Source organism: Pseudorasbora parva, chromosome 19 (genome assembly GCF_024679245.1).
Source record: "Pseudorasbora parva isolate DD20220531a chromosome 19, ASM2467924v1, whole genome shotgun sequence".
In the NCBI taxonomy this organism is placed as follows: domain Eukaryota; kingdom Metazoa; phylum Chordata; class Actinopteri; order Cypriniformes; family Gobionidae; genus Pseudorasbora; species Pseudorasbora parva.
Genome location: NC_090190.1, coordinates 1,576,661 through 1,596,746, shown reverse-complemented (window position 1 = coordinate 1,596,746; position 20,086 = coordinate 1,576,661). Strand labels below are relative to the sequence as shown.

Below are 20,086 nucleotides of genomic sequence, written 5' to 3'. Positions count from 1 at the left end.
ATAGCCGACTCGCGGATGACACGCAACAGAAACGCCACGCTCACGCCAGTGTGTCTCCGGCCTTAAGGCGGGCATACATTTACATTTATGCATTTGGCAGACGCGTTTATCCAAAGCAACTTACATTGCATTTAAGGTACATATTTTACATTTTTGTCAGTTCTTGCTTTCCCTGGGAATCGAACCCATGACCTTGGCGTTGCTAGCGCCATGCTCTACTGTTTGAGCTACAGGAAAGCCTTGCATACACTGTGCGAATTCAGACACTCGGGAGGTCGTGAGATATTGCAGACGCTACGAGTAATTTAATTTGATCATCGCATCTAATCAGCTGGTACACGACACGACTGTTTGCACCGCGAGCCGGCCGCGATCACTCGAGCTTTCGTGTTAAACACAGACACCGGAGCTTTCAATGTTGCTGATGATAGCTTCAGATACAATAAAATAAAGAAAACAATGTGTGCAAATGATTTGTTGAAAAGCAGAGAACAGTAGCCATTCCTTTCAACCGAAACAACCAGAGGGAGAGAGAGAAAGAGAGTGTGTGTGTGTGTGTGTGTGTGTGTGTGTGTGTGTGTGTGTGTGTGTGTGTGTGTGTGTGTGTGTGTGTGTGTGTGTGTGTGTGTGCGTGAAAGCTGTATGTTTGCAGCCACTGAGCTAATAATACTCATAGATTGAGCCTATGTGACGTGCTTGTGCATGATTTGGCAATAGGGGACAGCCATATGCTGGTAAAAATCGGGCCGACTCCCCAAACTTTTTAAACATGCTTAAAAATGATAGTAACGTAGGGAGGTGCTCTTAACGTGCTCGTCTTGTACTTCCTCTCACATGTCCACGCGATTTCTCCCGAGAAAAAAAAATTGTCTGCGAGTTCGTACGACAGCAAAAAATGCACAGTGTTGAAATCCGATGGCTCAGAAAGGCCTTCATTGACACCAATGTCATTTCCTCTCTCAAGACCCATAAAGGCACTAAAGACGTCGTTACAAAGCCCATCTCACTACAGCGGCTCTACAATCATTGATGAAGAGGCCAGAATAGAGTTAGTGCGCAAACACACAAAATAACGACATACACTCAGCTAAAGGATTATTATAGGAACAGCTGTTCAATTTCTCATTAATGCAATGATCTAATCAGCCAATCACATGGCAGCTGCTTCAGTGCATTTAGGGGTGTGGTCCTGGTCAAGACAATCTCCTGAACTCCAGACTGAATGTCAGAATGGGAAAGAAAGGTGATTTAAGCCGTTTTGAGTGTGTCATGGTTGTTGGTACCAGACGAGCCGGTCTGAGTATTTCACAATCTGCTCAGTTACTGGGATTTACACACACAACCATTTCTAGGGTTTACAAAGAATGGTGTGAAAAGGGAAGAGCATCCAGTCTGCAGCAGTCCTGTGGGAGAAAATGCCTTGTTGATGCTCGAGGTCAGAGGAGAATGGGCCGACTGATTCAAGCTGATAGAAGAGCAACTTTGACTGAAATAACCACTCGTTACAACCGAGGTATGCAGCAAAGCATTTGTGAAGCCACAACACACACAACCTTGAGGCGGATGGGCTACAACAGCAGAAGACCCCACCGGGTACCACTCATCTCCACTACACATAGGAAAAAGAGGCGACAATCTGCACAAGCTCACCAAAATTGGACAGTTGAAGACTGGTAAAATGTTGCCTGGTCTGATGAGTCTCGATTTCTGCTGAGACATTCAGATGGTAGAGTCAGAATTTGGCGTAAACAGAATGAGAACATGGATCCATCATGCCTTGTTACCACTGTGCAGGCTGGTGGTGGTGGTGTAATGGTGTGGGGGATGTTTTCTTGGCACACTTTAGGCCCCTTAGTGCCAATTGGGCATCGTTTAAATGCCACGGCCTACCTGAGCATTGTTTCTGACCATGTCCATCCCTTTATGACCACCATGTCCCCATCCTCTGATGGCTACTTCCAGCAGGATAATGCACCATGTCACAAAGCTCGAATCATTTCAGATTGGTTTCTTGAACATGACAATGAGTTGACTGTACTAAAATGGCCGCCACAGTCCCCAGATCTCAACCCAATAGAGCATCTTTGGGATGTGGTGGAACGGGAGCTTCGTGCCCTGGATGTGCATCCCACAAATCTCCATCAACTGCAAGATGCTCTCCTATCAATATGGGCCGACATTTCTAAAGAATGCTTTCAGCACTTTGTTGCTCAATGCCACGGAGAATTAAGGCAGTTCTGAAGGCGAAAGGGCTCAAACACAGGATTAGTGTGTGCTCCTAATAATCCTTTAGGGGAGTGTGTATAGTGATGGGCCGATTTCAAAACTTGTTGAAAAGTTTCGAACGGTAATGAATCAGCATATTGGTTCATGATTCGGATCGTGTGTCAAACTGCTGAAATCACGTGACTTTGCCGATTCATAACCGTTCGAAACTTTGTTTTGAAATCGACCCATCACTATAAAAGTCGTTATTGGGTTATTGGGTCGGTATACGGCTAATTTTGCCCCCAATGACGACTGGGGGGGGGGGGGATTCTTTTTATAACTCATTTGTTTACATTATATAAAGGCTTAAATTTCTGCATAATTAAGGGCATGGACACTTTGAGTGGATAGCCTGTCTGTTAGTCATCGCATCAACTAAGCTCCGCCCACGCCCCGCCTCTTTGCCCATTTTCTGTTATCCGGGCGATGACGCGCTACCAAGATGGCGACGGCCAGCTCAACTCTACTTTACGCTGCTCTCCTTAACTGCTCTTCAGAATGCTATGGGTGACGTCACGGACACTACGTCCATGTTTTTTACAGTCTATGGTTCGAATCTGTCATCACGTCTGTTTTAAACAATTTAAACTTTTCCTTTTCGTTAAAACCCGAGCAAAGAACAACACTCAACTACAGATGAGGATTACACCGGCTACTGATGAGGAGGATGAGGAGTGTGATCATACACACACACACACACACACACACACACACACACACACAGAGGATTTGTCTATGAAGCTTTGCCAGACCATAATTTACTACTAAGAATGCTCTGGCTTTTACCAGACTAACTTCTCCCTATTGATGTGTACGAAAAAAATCACAATATAAACACTAAATAATCCAGAAATAATCCCAATATAAACACTAAATAATCCCAATATAAACAATAAATAATCCCAAATGTAAACAATAAATAATACCAATATAAACACTAAATAATCCCAATATAAACAATAAATAATCCCAATATAAACACTAAATAATTCCAATATAAACCTAAATAATCCCAATATAAACACTAAATAATCCAGAAATAATCCCAATATAAACACTAAATAATCCCAATATAAACCTAAATAATCCCAATATAAACACTAAATAATCCCAATATAAACACTAAATAATCCCAATATAAACACTAAATAATCCAGAAATAATCCCAATATAAACACTAAATAATCCAGAAATAATCCCGATATAAACACTATATAATCCTAATTTAAACACTAAATAATCCCAATATAAACACTAAATAATCCAGAAATAATCCCAATATAAACAATAAATAATCCCAAATGTAAACACTAAATAATCCTAATATCAACACTAAATAATCCCAATATAAACACTAAATAATCCCAAAATAATCCCAATATAAACACTAAATAATCCCAATATAAACACTAAATAATTCAGAAATAATCTCAATATAAACACTAAATAATCCAGAAATAATCCCAATATAAACACTAAATAATCCCAATATAAACACTAAATAATCCCAATATAAACACTAAATAATCCAGAAATAATCCCAATATAAACACTAAATAATCCAGAAATAATCCCAATATAAACACTAAATAATCCAGAAATAATCCCAATATAAACACTAAATAATCCCAATATAAACACTAAATAATCCCAATATAAACACTAAATAATCCCAATATAAACACTAAATAATCCAGAAATAATCCCAATATAAACACTAAATAATCCAGAAATAATCCCGATATAAACACTATATAATCCTAATTTAAACACTAAATAATCCCAATATAAACACTAAATAATCCAGAAATAATCCCAATATAAACAATAAATAATCCCAAATGTAAACACTAAATAATCCTAATATCAACACTAAATAATCCCAATATAAACACTAAATAATCCCAAAATAATCCCAATATAAACAATAAATAATCCCAATATAAACACTAAATAATCCCAATATAAACACTAAATAATCCCAAAATAATCCCAATATAAACAATAAATAATCCCAAAATAATCCCAATATAAACAATAAATAATCCCAATATAAACACTATAATCCCAGAAGAGACGTCCTGCTGTGAAACTACTGGGAAGGAAAATAATGCAATTATTAGCGTTGAGAACAGCGTAGCAGTGTTTCTGCCTCTGCATGCAGTGTTAGCTTCAGTAGCCCTGCTCCTTTCATCTTTCATGCTTCTTTATAAAGCTTAATTCTTGGCTAGTTTTGGTGTTTTCTCCACAGCGTTACTCCTGCAAGCATTTGGACTCTGGAACTGAAATGAGCTTTTACTGTCGACTTTATTTAAGGGTAAAATAATCTGAAATAGTATGCAAAATAGAGAAATTAAGAGTTTGAAAATGCAAAAAAAAAAAGGAATAAAAACTTAATTTAGCAGCGACCCTGTAAGCAAACAGGGTCACTGCAAAACCTTAAATTCATATTAAACCGAGGGGAAAAGAGCATTCTTCATGCCTCATATTGTTTTCATTAAAGCAAATTGACATTTAACATCCTCAGCGGGCTTTTGTGAGAGTTTTATTGAGGTCTTGAAGGCAGACTCTCCTTTGAAAAATGAAACTGAGTAAATCAATTGCTCAGAATCACAGATCAAAGTCCTCCATAATGGCCACGGCGCTGGAGAACGCAGTTATTAAGCCATGATTATATCCTGATGTCTGCCAACCGTACGTATAGCCAAGAAACAGATGCTTTCTGAAATGTATACATGAGTTTGTCTCTTCCTCTCTTTTGCCTCTTTAAACTGCTAACAAATGAGACTCAATTAGCTTGTGAAAGAAAAACAGAACCAGTGATAGATCATAGTTTTTTACTATGAACTCCAGGCTAAATTAATTGTCATGCAGCTAATAAGGGAACATGAGAAGACCTAGCTATTAATGGAAGTGCTCTTATTAATGCTAGATTTATTTATTTTTTTAAATAATAATACAAATTAATAAAATAAGGTGTAAATTGATGCTTTAACATTTATATTAGAACATTTTTAATCAAATAAAATTATATATATATATATATATATATATATATATATATAATACTGTAGTACTGTGTGTGTGTGTGTGTGTGTATATATATATATATATGTATTTTTTTATTATTTTATATGATTAAACATTTTCAAATATATATATTTGATATATATGACTTTTGACTTTTGTCATATATACGCACACGCGCACACCCACACACACACACACACACAGAGCTGTATATATAATAACTTTATATGATTTAATTAAATTTATTTTTTAATAATGTAGTACTGTGTATATATATATATATATATATATATATATATATATATATAGATAGATAGATAGATAGATAGATGATCAATCTCTAAAGTTATTTGATTTGTAATAATAATAATAATAATAATAATAATAATAATGAATTGTATTTATAATGCACTTTATATTGAAAAACATCTCAAACTGCTACAGAATTAAAAACAATCAACAACAATAAATAATTAATTAAATAAATAAAATAAATACAACTAAAAAATTAAGAAGTAACAAACTTTTGTCTGTCACAATTTCTCAACAAAATGACTTTACATAAAACGCTTATATAGTATTTATTTTGTGCTAAAGCTCCTGTAGGCCATCATGGTTTTCTAGCACAGTCGCTAGAACACAAGAGCACGTGACCGAGCGCTCCCTCACAATGACGAAAGGCAGGGCTGCGTCTCTATGACGTGTGACGTTGTGTGGAAGCCACGCCCATCACGCACAAACTCTCCCTGTTATGAAAGCAAAGCGACACACGCGAGAAGCTCATCTGGTGGTCTCTGTCTGGAAAGGTGAGAGAACTCATCCCAAATCTTACCGAATGTTCACACTGTCGTCTGCAGATTCAAGCTAAAGATTGATTAACTTATTCGGTCTGAGTGTGCTCAGTGAGTTTATAAAGACACATGCAGATGTTTTAAAGTTAAAGTAACATTGTTGTTTTTATTGGCCACTGACGGTCCAATGATCAGTCAGGTGATGAATGTGTTAAAGGCATAGTAACGGTGTGTCAGTTTTAGGCCGAGCAGAAATTATACACGTTATGCTTTGTCATTGTGATTCTGCATTTAGATCAGGTAAAAATTCAGACTTTTGAAGCATTGGTCATTTTGTCAGAGTTTATGTGATTACTATAGTGCATTGTAGTCAGAGGTGGACAGTAAAGCCTAGTTCACACTGCCCGACTTTTGCCCCGATTTTGAGTCGCCGACAGGTTTTGTGAAATCGCCGACAAATGCCCTAGATCACAGGCAAATCGGTGCTCGTGCACGCGAGTGACAATCACGCAGTATGAATGATCAAAGACGCGATCAGAGAGAATCGCCGACGAGTCGCCGACGCCGGTGAGATATTTGGCATGCTAAATATCTGGAGCTGTCGGCGATTCAAACTCCTGCTGTGTGAACTGCGTTCTGACTGAAAATTACACCGACAGCCAATGAGAGAGTGAGATACAGGGCAGCAGGAGGTTCAGGGAGGAGTTATAGAGCAGAATTTCAGTATTTTAATAGATATATTTACAATTCTATCAAACAGAAACAAAGGCCAAACATTTGCACATCCAGCCACAGCAGCAGCACATTAAATAATTATTTATTTACCTCAAACTGTCTTTGCAGAACACAATCCTGGCTCCTTCTGTCTCTCCAACAATTTCTTCCGCCATAATCTTTTTTCTTTTTCTCCACAAATCAGCGCACATACAATTTGAAGCAAACTTTGTGCAGTTTATCATTTTTAATAACAATTCCAAGTTTCGCGCGAGAACTCCGGTCTGACGCACGTGTGATCTCGCGTTGTTTACTTGTCACATCGCACGTGTGTTTGGGAAACACCGGAGAGCGAGAGAGTTGTCGGCGATTCTTCCTCTTGTTCAGTCATGCAGTGTGAACTCCTCTGTCGTCAAACCATCGTGCAGTGTGAACACAGCAGTGACTGAATGATACCCCAGATAGTCATGCAGTGTGAATAGAGCAATGACCCCGATGAGTTTGAAAATCGTGCAGTCTGAACTAGGCTTAACTCAGCTCATTTACTCCAGTCCTGTACTTAAGGACACTTTTTGAGTATCTGTGCTTTACTTGAGTGTTATTTTTTCTGTAAACTTCTGACTTTAACTTCACTACATTTGAAAGACAAATATCGTCCTCTTTATTCCACTACATTTCTATCAAGGTCCTCGAAGTCGAAAGTCGTTTCTGTCGCAGCTTTGAAAGTCAGTGATGATTTTTTTCTTCTTTAAAAGGTGTTTGGGTTTTTGCAGAAAGCCTTTCAGGAATCACTCTTGTAGAGTTTCCCAACATTTTTTAAACACTGATCAGTTTATAGAAATGGAAGATGTTTTCCTCGGCACACTCATGGCCATAATTAGAAAGTATGTTTCAGTTTTCTAAAAAGATTAAAGATTAGTTTAGTTGGCATACACTAGATGCATGTTTTATAAAATGTTATAAAATGTAAACGTCTGGGAGAAAGAGAAGAGTAAAGTTGTGAGAATATCAGATGTGTATCAGTGTATTGGATCCGTGCGTTCGGCCTTAAAGTGACAGCAGCTTTATAAAGAGCTTTGTAACTTTTCTACAAGTATTTAAATGAGTTTAAGTTAGTCGTCTGCTAGTGTGTCAGATGGAGCGTCACTGACTGGCTTAAACCATGATGGCATAATGTGCATTTATACAACTATAATAAAATAATGAGGCGACATAGAACAGGAAATTTACGTTTGATACTTGAGTACTTTTGAAAACAAATACTTCTGTACTTTTACTCCAGTAAAAATCTGTTTTTACAACTTTCACGTGTAACGGAGTAATATTTGACCAGTAATAGTTTTACTTTTACTCTAGTAATGAAGTTGTGTACTTTGTCCACCTCTGATTGTAGTTACATTTGACATTGCAAATCAAGTGGTGACCTCACACAAACATTTATTATTGCACAAAAATCGCTTATCAATCATTTATTAATTAATATTAAATGTGTGTTGGTTTAACAGTATTAACTTGACATAGACTGAATAGTAAATTAAAAGTATTTTTAAATGCAGAAACAGACATAGAAATGTACTATACTCATGATGAACCTTTATTTTATATAGTCTGTATGGTATTTTTTTTTTATCTTGCATACTTTAGTTCATGCCTTTTGAGTATGAGTGCATGGCACGCAACCTGTCAAATGAATCTGATAACAGATCGATTAGATGCACATTTGACGTCAACAAGAACTGATATGGAAAGCATTTTCTCCTCATTTAAAAAAAAATATTCTGCTTATTTATTTTGCTGTTCTAACTACGCATGATTATGTCATTCCGTATCAAATCAACCAAATTCATGTCCCCAACTCAATTTTTTGTTTGTTAATATTTTTTTCTGTAGACAGACAAACATAGATAGTGATGAAAACCAAAATATTAAATGTCACAGATGTGTATTGACTGAGCAATCACTGTTTTGTAGAGGAGGGTCAAAATGACAATTCTCACATGACATTTGGACTTCCATCACTGAATATTAGTCAAATTAAACAATTTGAACATGGAGCTGCTTTGAGATCCCTGTATCTAATGGACTGAACCATGAGAAAAGTTAATTAAGAATGAAAATCTAGAAGGATATTAACATACCTTGTATACTTTTTGAGTTACAGCCATGAAACAATTGGAAAAGGAATATTTATGGCACTCAGATGTTCTGAGATGATAGAAAACACATTTCTAGAAACATACATTTCTAGTTATAACATTATTTGTTCTTCAGATATTCCTTTTTAAATATAAAAGTATTAGATGTGTGCAAAATCACCCACATCTGATTTTCAATCACTGAAATCGACCAGTTTACTCATGGAGCCGCATTAAGATCTCCATATCTCTGGGACTGAGCCATCGAGGGCCTTTAAAGGTGCCCTAGAATGATTTGTGTGTTAAATTGTTCTCTGATATCTACATAGAGAGTATGTGGCTTATTTAAGGGCAAAAATTATCCAGATACAGTTTTACAGGTCCATTTACAACCCTATAAATTGTCCCGAGGATGTAATGCTCTGTTTTTGCCTTATTTGTAAGGGTCATGAATATTAATGTGGAGCTCCGCTCTGATTGGCTTATTTCAGCAGCTCACAGCAGTTCAGTGAAGCGGCTCGTGAGTCCTGACAGAACACAGACCGACTGAACGACACTTTAAGCAGAACATCTCAAACGGAGATTGATCAAATGCAGCTTACTTGTTTATTGGTGTTTTCAGATCATGCGCGCGCGAGAAAAGGCTCGCGTTCGTGCGGTTGCCAGATTTCAGTAATTAAATCCCCCAAACAGTTTTTCTGTGAAAAGAAACCCGTATACTATCAGGTGTTTTACCTAAACATGTCCAATCTGGCAACCAAATGCACACAAGCTCTCTCTCGCGCGCTGACGATCTGAAAACACCAATAAACAAGTAGATTAGTAGATTCGGCATGTTTGGACAGATGCAAATGTTGGGGGCGTGCATATTAATGATCCCCTACGCTTGCGTCATGGTTGGGTTTATGTTGAGAAGCACTGTTGAGGTTTTGATTTACGAGATTTACATAAAAAATAGGAGGCAATGGTGTTTGAGACTCACAGTATGTGATGTCCATGTACTGAACTCTTATTATTTCACAATGGCAAGGTTAATTCAATTTTTCATTCTAGGGCATCTTTAAAAAATCTAAAATTTAGGCAGGGTTCTGGTTGAGTTGACATGGAATGACCCATTTTATTATTTGCACATAGGAACGGTCCACTAACCTGACGAGAAGAGATGTCGGCTCAGGCCCAGCGGGTGATGGCTCTGTCTGAGTGGGAGGACCGCTGGCACGAGGGAAGAACTGGCTTTCACCGACCTCAAGTGCACAAGTAATCACAGAGTCACACACTTATTAATATCAACACTATACTCATGCATATTAAAGGGTTAGTTCAGCCAAAAATGAAATGTCTGTCATTAACTCCTCTCCCTAATGTCGCTCCACACCCGTAAGACCTCCGTTCATCTTCACACACAGTTTAAGATATTTTATATTTAGTCCGAGAGCGTATGCAAGTGTATGCACACTATACTGTCCATGTCCAGAAAGGGAATAAAAACATCATCACAGTAGTCCATATGAGACATCAGTGGGTTAATTAGAGTCTCTTGAAGCATCCAAAATACATTTGGGTCCAAAAATAACAAAAACTACGACTTTATTCAGCATTGGCTTCTCTTCTGCGTTTGTGTTCAATCCTCAAATAAAGATTCAAACGGTTATGAATCAGTGAATCGATTCATGATTCGGATCGTCAATGTCACGTGATTTCAGCAGTTTGACTCGCGATCCGAATCATGAATCAATTTGCTCTATATATATATAGAGCTATGAATAAGTGCAAGTTTACCAATACTATGTTCAATTTAAATAATTCAATTTGCGTTGCAAGGAATGTAGTGGTTTTGCATTTCCTTTGTATGTTTTTATTGCGCGATATAGGTCCTAAATTTAATTCACAAGTGTCTTAAAAAGGTCTTAAAGTCTTAATTTTGACTTTGTGAAACCTGCAGAAACCCTAATTAACCCACTGATGTCTCATATGGACTACTGTGATGATGTTTTTATTCCCTTTCTGGACATGGACAGTATAGTGTGCATACACTTGCATACGCTCTCGGACTAAATATAAAATATCTTAAACTGTGTGTGAAGATGAACGGAGGTCTTACGGGTGTGGAGCGACATTAGGGAGAGGAGATAATGACAGACATTTCATTTTTGGCTGAACTAACCCTTTAAAGTCCTCATGAAATAAAAATTGACACCATTTACTTTGTTAGCACATATTTCAAGTCTTAGGGTGAACAATTAATCCGTGCAAGTTAATACACACACACAAAAAAGAGTTACTGACAGACTGGGAAGAGAGGAGCTGCAACAATGGAGAATATGAGGAAATAATCAACATTCAAGCTTAATTATGTAGACACTGTATGCAGGAGCCACACATAAATGATATCAATGTATTGTTTTATTCTAAAACTCTCACTTTCATTTGTTTCAATCCACCTTGGTAGTTTGCTAGAAAACAACTTGGACAAAGTTGTATGCGGACGAAAGGCGATTCGGTGGTTCTTCCCACTGTGTGGAAAAGCTGTAGACATGAAGTGGTACGAGGCCTAAAGTTTCTGTTTCAGTGAATAATGTTAAAAATCTCTCCCTAAAATGTTCATGTTCTTTCTCAGGCTGGCTGATATGGGTCACACAGTTGTTGGAGTCGAAATTTCTGAGAAAGGAATTCGACAGTTCTTTGAAGAACAACATCTTGCTTATAATGAAGAACAAGTACCAGCTATTCCTGGAGCGAAGCTTTTCAAGGTGTCTGAGAGTCTCATGTTTGTCATCTATAGTGTTCGCAATAACACAACTACAGTTCCCATAAATCATACTTCGAGTTACTGTCCACTGGATCTGCCAAACATGTGGATCTTGATTCAGACACCCACGCAATCTTATTCCTAAATGACTGCAGTTCATCTATGTCTATTGAACCTTTTGACGTACGATCACAGTGAACATTCAACGTTTGCGTTGCCGCTGGTCCCGCTGTCATGTGTGTATTTTATATATATCACAATAGAGTAAATCACTTTTTGAAAGCAACTTGACACTTCAAACAAACATTGTATCAATTACATTGTCACACCAGTAGGTGGAGACAAGTGACTATTACAATTTATTTGACATTGAATCATTAGTTCAAGAGATTCGTTAAAAAACACTAATTCATCCAGTAATGAAACAAGTGAAGTCTTAATGAGTGAGTCATTGAATCATTAGTTCAAGAGATTCGTTAAAAAACACTAATTCATCCAGTAATGAAACAAGTGAAGTCTTAATGAGTGAGTCATTGAATCATTCACTCAAGTGATTCATTCAAAAACACTGATTCATCCAGTAATGAAACAAGTGAAGTCTTAATGAGTGAGTCATTGAATCATTCACTCAAGTGATTCATTCAAAAACACTGATTCATCCAGTAATGAAACAAGTGAAGTCTTAATGAGTGAGTCATTGAATCATTCACTCAAGTGATTCATTCAAAAACACTGATTCATCCAGTAATGAAACAAGTGAAGTCTTAATGAGTGAATCATTCACTCAAGTGATTCATTCAAAAACACTGATTCATCCAGTAATGAAACAAGTGAAGTTTTTATGAGTGAGTCATTGAATCATTCACTCGAGATTCGCTCAAAAACACTGATTCATCCAGTAATGAAACAAGTGAAGTCTTAATGAGTGAGTCATTGAATCATTCACTCAAGTGATTCATTCAAAAACACTGATTCATCCAGTAATGAAACAAGTGAAGTCTTAATGAGTGAGTCATTGAATCATTCACTTAAGTGATTCATTCAAAAACACTGATTCATCCAGTAATGAAACAAGTGAAGTCTTAATGAGTGAGTCATTGAATCATTCACTCAAGTGATTCATTCAAAAACACTGATTCATCCAGTAATGAAACAAGTGAAGTCTTAATGAGTGAATCATTCACTCAAGTGATTCATTCAAAAACACTGATTCATCCAGTAATGAAACAAGTGAAGTTTTTATGAGTGAGTCATTGAATCATTCACTCGAGATTCGCTCAAAAACACTGATTCATCCAGTAATGAAACAAGTGAAGTCTTAATGAGTGAGTCATTGAATCATTCACTCAAGTGATTCATTCAAAAACACTGATTCATCCAGTAATGAAACAAGTGAAGTCTTAATGAGTGAGTCATTGAATCATTCACTCAAGTGATTCATTCAAAAACACTGATTCATCCAGTAATGAAACAAGTGAAGTCTTAATGAGTGAGTCATTGAATCATTCACTCAAGTGATTATTTCAAAAACACTGATTCATCCAGTAATGAAACAAGTGAAGTCTTATAGGACAACTCCGGCGAATTTTTAAGTTTATCTTGATCGTTATATCTTTGTGAGTACAGTCTATAGAAAAAAAACCGAACCGGATTGGTGTTTGCAACGCAGAGTTATTACAGTTAATGCCCAGAGCCCCCGCTCAGCTAAAACGGCGCTTTGGGGGCATAAACGTAACGGGTGTCTTTGGGCATCTTAACAGACACAAAATGCAATTAAAATGTCTGTCCAATATGAACAGGTTCCTTACATGACAATGAGATGCGTTTAGCCACTTAGCCATTGTTTAAATTCACCTGTTTTAGGCGGCTAGCTGTGTCTCGCGCTGAAGTCCCGTGGGAACACAGCGGTAGCCGGAAAACCAGTCCAGTGGGGAGTAGAGGCTCTGCTCATCGGCTCGTCGGTCCTCAGTATTGAACGTGTCCGAGAGAAATCGTTTTTGATTCTGTTCTGCTGATCCTGAGGACCGCTGCTCGTTCAGTTACTCGCTCATGCTCAGTATCAGCGGCTCGTGAGTTCATCAGATCTCTCAGCAAAACATGACTCAGTTCAGTGAACGGTTGGAGTTACAACATATAATTCAAGACATTAGTTTATTTATATACGGAGGGACTGTCACTCTTGTCAGAAAGTGAGTAACTAAAGTAACGTGTGCGATCAGCGCTGATTTGAGACGCGAACCGTTTAGAATGATTCAGTCCGATTTGGTGAACTGGTTCGCCCGGTTCACTAAAAAGAACCGGTTCAAAAGAACGATTCGTTCATGGCTGGGCATCACTAGAGTGATGATCCGATCAGGCTCACGAGTGAAGAAGAAATGGTTGGCGTTTGTGCCTTTCCGAATTGTACAAATTTGCAGCGAACACTCGACTAACTTGCGCAGACACAACACAGCCGGGCCGGTTGAAGAATAATGCCCTTCTGTGGTTAAAGACGGGTGCAGCCGCTGTGGAGGTAATGTACACTTTATTAATCCTTCCATTTGGGCACACCCGGCTTGAGGAAAGATGTGCAGTAATTTAAAATAATCTTGTTGTCGTGTAAGGGACCTGTTCATGTTGGACAGACATTTTAATTGCATTGTGTCTGTTAAGAGGCCCAAAGACGACCGTTACGTTTATGCCCCCAAAGCTGTCCTTTAATGAGTGAGTCATTGAATCATTCACTCAAGAGATTCGCTCATAAACACTGATTCATCCAGTAATGAAACAAGGCAAGTCTTTATGAGTGAGTCATTGAATCATTCATTCAAGAGATTCATTCAAAACACTGATTCATCCAGTAATGAAACAAGTGAAGTCTTAATGAGTGAGTCATTGAATCATTCACTCAAGAGATTCGCTCATAAACACTGATTCATCCAGTAATGAAACAAGTGAAGTCTTAATGAGTGAGTCATTGAATCATTCACTCAAGAGATTCGCTCATAAACACTGATTCATCCAGTAATGAAACAAGGCAAGTCTTTATGAGTGAGTCATTGAATCATTCATTCAAGAGATTCATTCAAAACACTGATTCATCCAGTAATGAAACAAGTGAAGTCTTTATGAGTGAGTCATTGAATCATTCACTCAAGAGATTCGCTCATAAACACTGATTCATCCAGTAATGAAACAAGTGAAGTTTTTATGAGTGAGCTTTTGTATAAATGTAAATAAATGCACTAGAATCGAGTGTGTTTGTGACGGTTACAGATAAAATGACACCGAGATCATTGCACTTTAAAATTACAAATGGCTGCGGCGCTCTTACACTTAAAGTAATGTGTCTAGCGCTGTATTGTTATGATGGCTTTCCTCAGATTAATACAGACGGATGGTCGCAGTGCTTCAGCTTTCATTAATGGAAGCAGACATGATGTTTCTGTCACGCTCTCTCAACTAATGCATTTTCCTTGTTCTCAGAGCACAGATGGAAAGATCTCCATCTATCAGTGTGATTTATTCAAGATCTCCAGGTGCGTTTTATACGTTCTTATTTTAGATGATAAAACGACACGCATTAAATGCTCTCTTGGTCTCGCAGTGCTGTTGCGGGACGGTTCGGCGGGATTTGGGATAGAGGAGCACTGGTGGCCATAAACCCGTGTGACAGGCAGAAGTGCGTATTAAATCAATATTTCACGTTCATTTTTAGTGGGACTGTATTTGAATACATCCTCTCTTGATCCCAAAGGTATGGCACTCTCCTTATTTCTCTAATGAACAATGACTGCAGATATCTGGTGGACACGATAGAATACAACCCTGAGCTGTACAAAGGTAATCTCAGGAGAGAAAGAGTTATTTTTAATAATTATAAAGCATATTTATTTTAGTATTTGATCCTTCCTGTCGCCACATTTGACATGCAGGTCCACCGTTTATTGTGTCAGAAGAGGATGTAAAAAATGTGTTTGGTGAGTTTTGGAGATGTTATTTATTCTGCATTATACACCAATCAGCCATAACATTATGACTAATATTGTGTTGGTCCCCCTGACCCGTCGAGGCCTGCACTCCACTGGACCACTGAAGGTGTGCTGTGGTATCTTGGACCAAGATGTTAGCAGCAGATCCTTTAAAGGAACTGTATGTAAGATTGTGGCCGAAACTGGTACTGCAATCACTTTCCCCTCCCCCCGAGCCAAGGTTGCCAGATTGGCTGCAGGATCAGCAGAACGTTTGTAGATCTGCTGCTGTGGTAACTAGCAGATCTGGCAACCCGAAACACTACTGACTTCATGATTGGTCGATAGGTGGAGGGTGGAGCTTCAGGTCAAAGCACAACATGTCAACATCAACATCAGTTGAGCTGCAACAACAACTTTATAATGACAATATCTGGCCGGACTACTGTTGTCAGTGATAGAAGTGTTTATTAACATGATTTCTTAATGTCTAGTGACGTATCAGGGCCATTTTATGATTCATTGAAATACATTTTTTACAAAGTTCCTTTAAGTCCTGTAAGTTGCCAGGTGGGGCCTCCATGGATCGGACTTGTTTGTTCGGCTCATCCCACAGATGCTCGATTGGATTGAGATCTGGGGAATCTGGAGGCCGAGTCGACGCCTCAAACTGGTCGTTGTGCTCCTCAAACCATTCCTGAAGCATTTGTGCTTTGTGTCAGGAGCATTATCCTGCTGGAAGAGCCACAGCCACCAGAATACCGTTTCCATCAAAGGCTGAACATGGTCTCAGCAATGCTTAGGTAGGTGGAGCGTGTCAAAGTAACATCCACATGGATGGAGGACCCAAGGTTTCCCAGCAGAACATTGGCCAAAGCATCACACTGCCTCCGCCCGCTCGCCTTCTTCCCATAGTGCATCCTGGGGCCATGTGTTCCCCAGGTACGCCACACACACACACACACACACCCGGCCATCCACGTGATGTAAAAGAACACGTGATTCCTCAGACCAGGCCACCTTCTTCCATTGCTCCGTGGTCCAGTTCTGATGCTCACGTGCCACTGTTGGTGCTTTCGGCGGGGTCAGGGGTCAGAGGTCACCCTGACTGGTCCATACGCCTCAAACTGAGCTGCTCTGTGTATTCTGACAGCTTTCTATCAGAACCAGCATTAACTTCGGGAGCAGTTTGAGCTCCAGTAGCTCGTCTGTTTGATCGGACCCCACGGGCCAGCCTTCGCTCCCCACGTGCATCAATGAGCCTTGGCCGCCCATGACCCTGTGGCCGGTTCTCCACTGGTCCTTCCTTGGAGCACTTTTGATAGATACTGACCACTGCAGACCGGGAACAGCCCACAAGAGCTGCAGTTTTGGAGATGCTCTGACCCAGTCGTCTAGCCGTCACAATCTGGCCAAACTCGCTCAAATCCTTACGCTTGCCCATTTCTCCTGCTTCACACACATCAACTCTGAGGACTAAATGTTCACAGTATGTGAGTCAACAAATGTATTGCTGCCTAATATATCCCACCCACTAACAGGAGCCGTGATGAAGAGATCATCAGTGTTACTTACTTATAATGTTATGCCTGATTGGTGTAGAGCTTTTATTTCTCTATTGTTGTCTGATCCGATAATCATTGCAGTGTGTGTGATATTTCAGGAGGGGGCTGCGACATTGAGCTGATTCAGACGATGGACAGCTTCGAGGAAAGGCACAAATCATGGGGACTGGATTCACTGACAGAGAAAATCTACCTCCTCACTCCGAAAGCTCAGTGATCTCCGACTGGAGGATGAAACATGGCAACAACAAAAGTGTTAATAAAAGACTAATTGCATTTTTTGTCTGTTTTCATAAAAGTAACCTAGAAAGTTTCTTATTTGAACATAATGTAAAATATTTTAATAAATCATTAATTTTAAAATATTCTGTTTCATATCTGGACTAGTGGCTGAGTGAGAGATGTGAGTTCTCAGTTTGACCACTAGAGGGCAGTAGTTTGACATTTTCCTGTTCGTTTCATCAGAATCAAGAGCTTCACTGCCAAGTGTTCAAACACTTCCAGTGCGTGCGTACACACACACACACACACACACTGTACAACCCGTATTTTCTAGCCCCTTACACAGCCCCTGCTCCTAAACCTACCCATCACACACACACACTGCCCCTAAACCTACCCATCACACACACACACACACACACACACACTGCCCCTAAACCTACCCATCACAGGAAACATTCTGCATTTTTACTTTCTCATAAAAACTCCTCCTGTGTGATTTATAAGCCTTTTGTAAAGTGGGGCCATGGGTAATGTCCTCATATTTCACCCTCTCCTGTAATACCTGTGTCATACCCATGGCATTATACACATTTGAGTCCTCATATGTCACAAAAACATGCCCACACACACACACACACACACACACAAATACAACAACAAGACATAGTAAATAAACATTTACGAATAGAATACACAATAGAAAAGCATAAAGACTGGTTTAGAGTGATCTGTTATCAGAGGAGACTGTCCAAGTTATGGATTTAAGAAATGTAAATATACAAATCAGTTAGCTAACAATATATTAATATATAATGTAATAACTTAAGGCAGAAACAATGAGCCAATTGAAGTAAATACATGTTATTAACAAATTATTAGTATATATATATAAATAATTTGTTAATAACATGTATTTACTTCAATTTCTGTTTACTATATATATATATATATATAAATAACTGTGGCATTGGTGCATTTAAAGATTATGACCATATTTATTGTATTATGAATATGTATAAATATCAACTGAGTTTACAAACTCAGAATTAATCTTAATTATCTTGTCCTTTTATTGCATATATAAAAAATAAAAAACTATGTGCAACTGCTAGAGATCCAGTAAGAGATTTGACATAATCAGTGTATTTTATTATTATGTTTTTATTTAATGCTTATGGGTTGAGATACTTTACAGCATCTGAGTAAATACTGAAATGTGTTTTATGTCACTTTTAAAAGTAATTTAAAGGCTTACAAGCAAGCAAGAATTTCAATCTGCCGGAATTTGGTAACCGACTGTATGGCAATAATAATACGTTTTATTTATATAGCCTTTCCAGTGCTCAAGGACACTTTACAATATGCTGGAAACATCAAGAATGGTCCCTGGAGAATGCCTTCAGAAATGCCTTTCCAGCTCAAATGTATGTGAACGGTTAAGAAATCATTTAGATAAATGAAGGCATTCTCATTATTATTATGTACAGTTAATGGCTGTGGAAGTGCAGAAACTGACCTTCCCATGATCGCGTGTCAAACTGCTGAAATCACGAGACATTGGCGATCCGAATCATGAGTCGATTCACTGATTCATAACCGTTTGAATCTTTATTTGAGGATTGAACACAAACGCGGAAGAGAAGCCAATGCTGAATAAAGTCGTAGTTTTTGTTATTTTTGGACCCAAATGTATTTTGGATGCTTCAAGAGACTCTAATTAACCCACTGATGTCTCATATGGACTACTGTGATGATGTTTTTATTCCCTTTCTGGACATGGACAGTATAGTGTGCATACACTTGCATACGCTCTCGGACTAAATATAAAATATCTTAAACTGTGTGTGAAGATGAACGGAGGTCTTACGGGTGTGGAGCGACATTAGGGTGAGGAGTTAATGACAGACATTTCATTTTTGGGTGAACTAACCCTTTAAGGTGAGCATTAGCTAAATATTCTTAGAACATGTGGAGCACAAAACCGGTCCTAAATCTCACGGGTATATCTTTGGCAGTAGCCAACAACACACACTGTGGGTCAAAATGATCGGATATGCCAAAAATCATTAGGATATTATGGTCATTTTCCATGAGAGATATTTAGTAAATTGCAAAACTGTATTATTAGTTATTAGTAGTAATATGCATTGCTAAGGACTTCATTTGGACAACTTTAAATTATTTTCTCAATATTTAGATTTTTTTTTGCACCCTCAGATTCCATATTATCAAATAGTGTCCTATCCTATCAAACCATAAATCAATGGACATCTCATTTATTCAGCTAAATTGACCCTTATGATTGGTTTTGGGCATGGTCATACACACACACACACACACACACACACACACACACACACACACACACACACACACACACACACACACACACACACGTCGTGTTTCCATGTTTTATGGGGACTTTCCATAGGCGTAATTGATTTCGTACTGTACAAACTGTACATCCTATCCCCCTACACCGCCCCTGCCCCTAAACCTACCCATCACACACACACACACACACACACACACACACACACACTGCCCCTAAACCTACCCATCACACACACAGACACACACACACACACTGCCCCTAAACCTACCCATCACAGGAAACATTCTGCATTTTTACTTTCTCAAAAAACTCCTTCTGTGTGAT

The 20,086-nt window shown here is 38.5% G+C and overlaps 1 protein-coding gene across 1 annotated transcript; it reads left to right on the top strand.

Annotated features, from left to right (window-relative positions):
* Positions 1-4,921: 4,921 nt before the first annotated feature.
* On the top strand, positions 4,922-17,478 carry LOC137048205 (probable thiopurine S-methyltransferase). Its single transcript, XM_067426254.1, has 10 exons — positions 4,922-4,962; positions 5,896-6,104; positions 10,073-10,195; positions 11,388-11,480; positions 11,556-11,688; positions 15,153-15,205; positions 15,274-15,348; positions 15,424-15,509; positions 15,602-15,646; positions 17,301-17,478. Exons 3-10 carry the CDS (start codon positions 10,101-10,103, stop codon positions 17,417-17,419), a joined length of 699 nt encoding a protein of 232 aa, XP_067282355.1. The 5' UTR covers positions 4,922-4,962; positions 5,896-6,104; positions 10,073-10,100; the 3' UTR covers positions 17,420-17,478.
* The last annotated feature ends 2,608 nt before the right edge of the window (positions 17,479-20,086 follow it).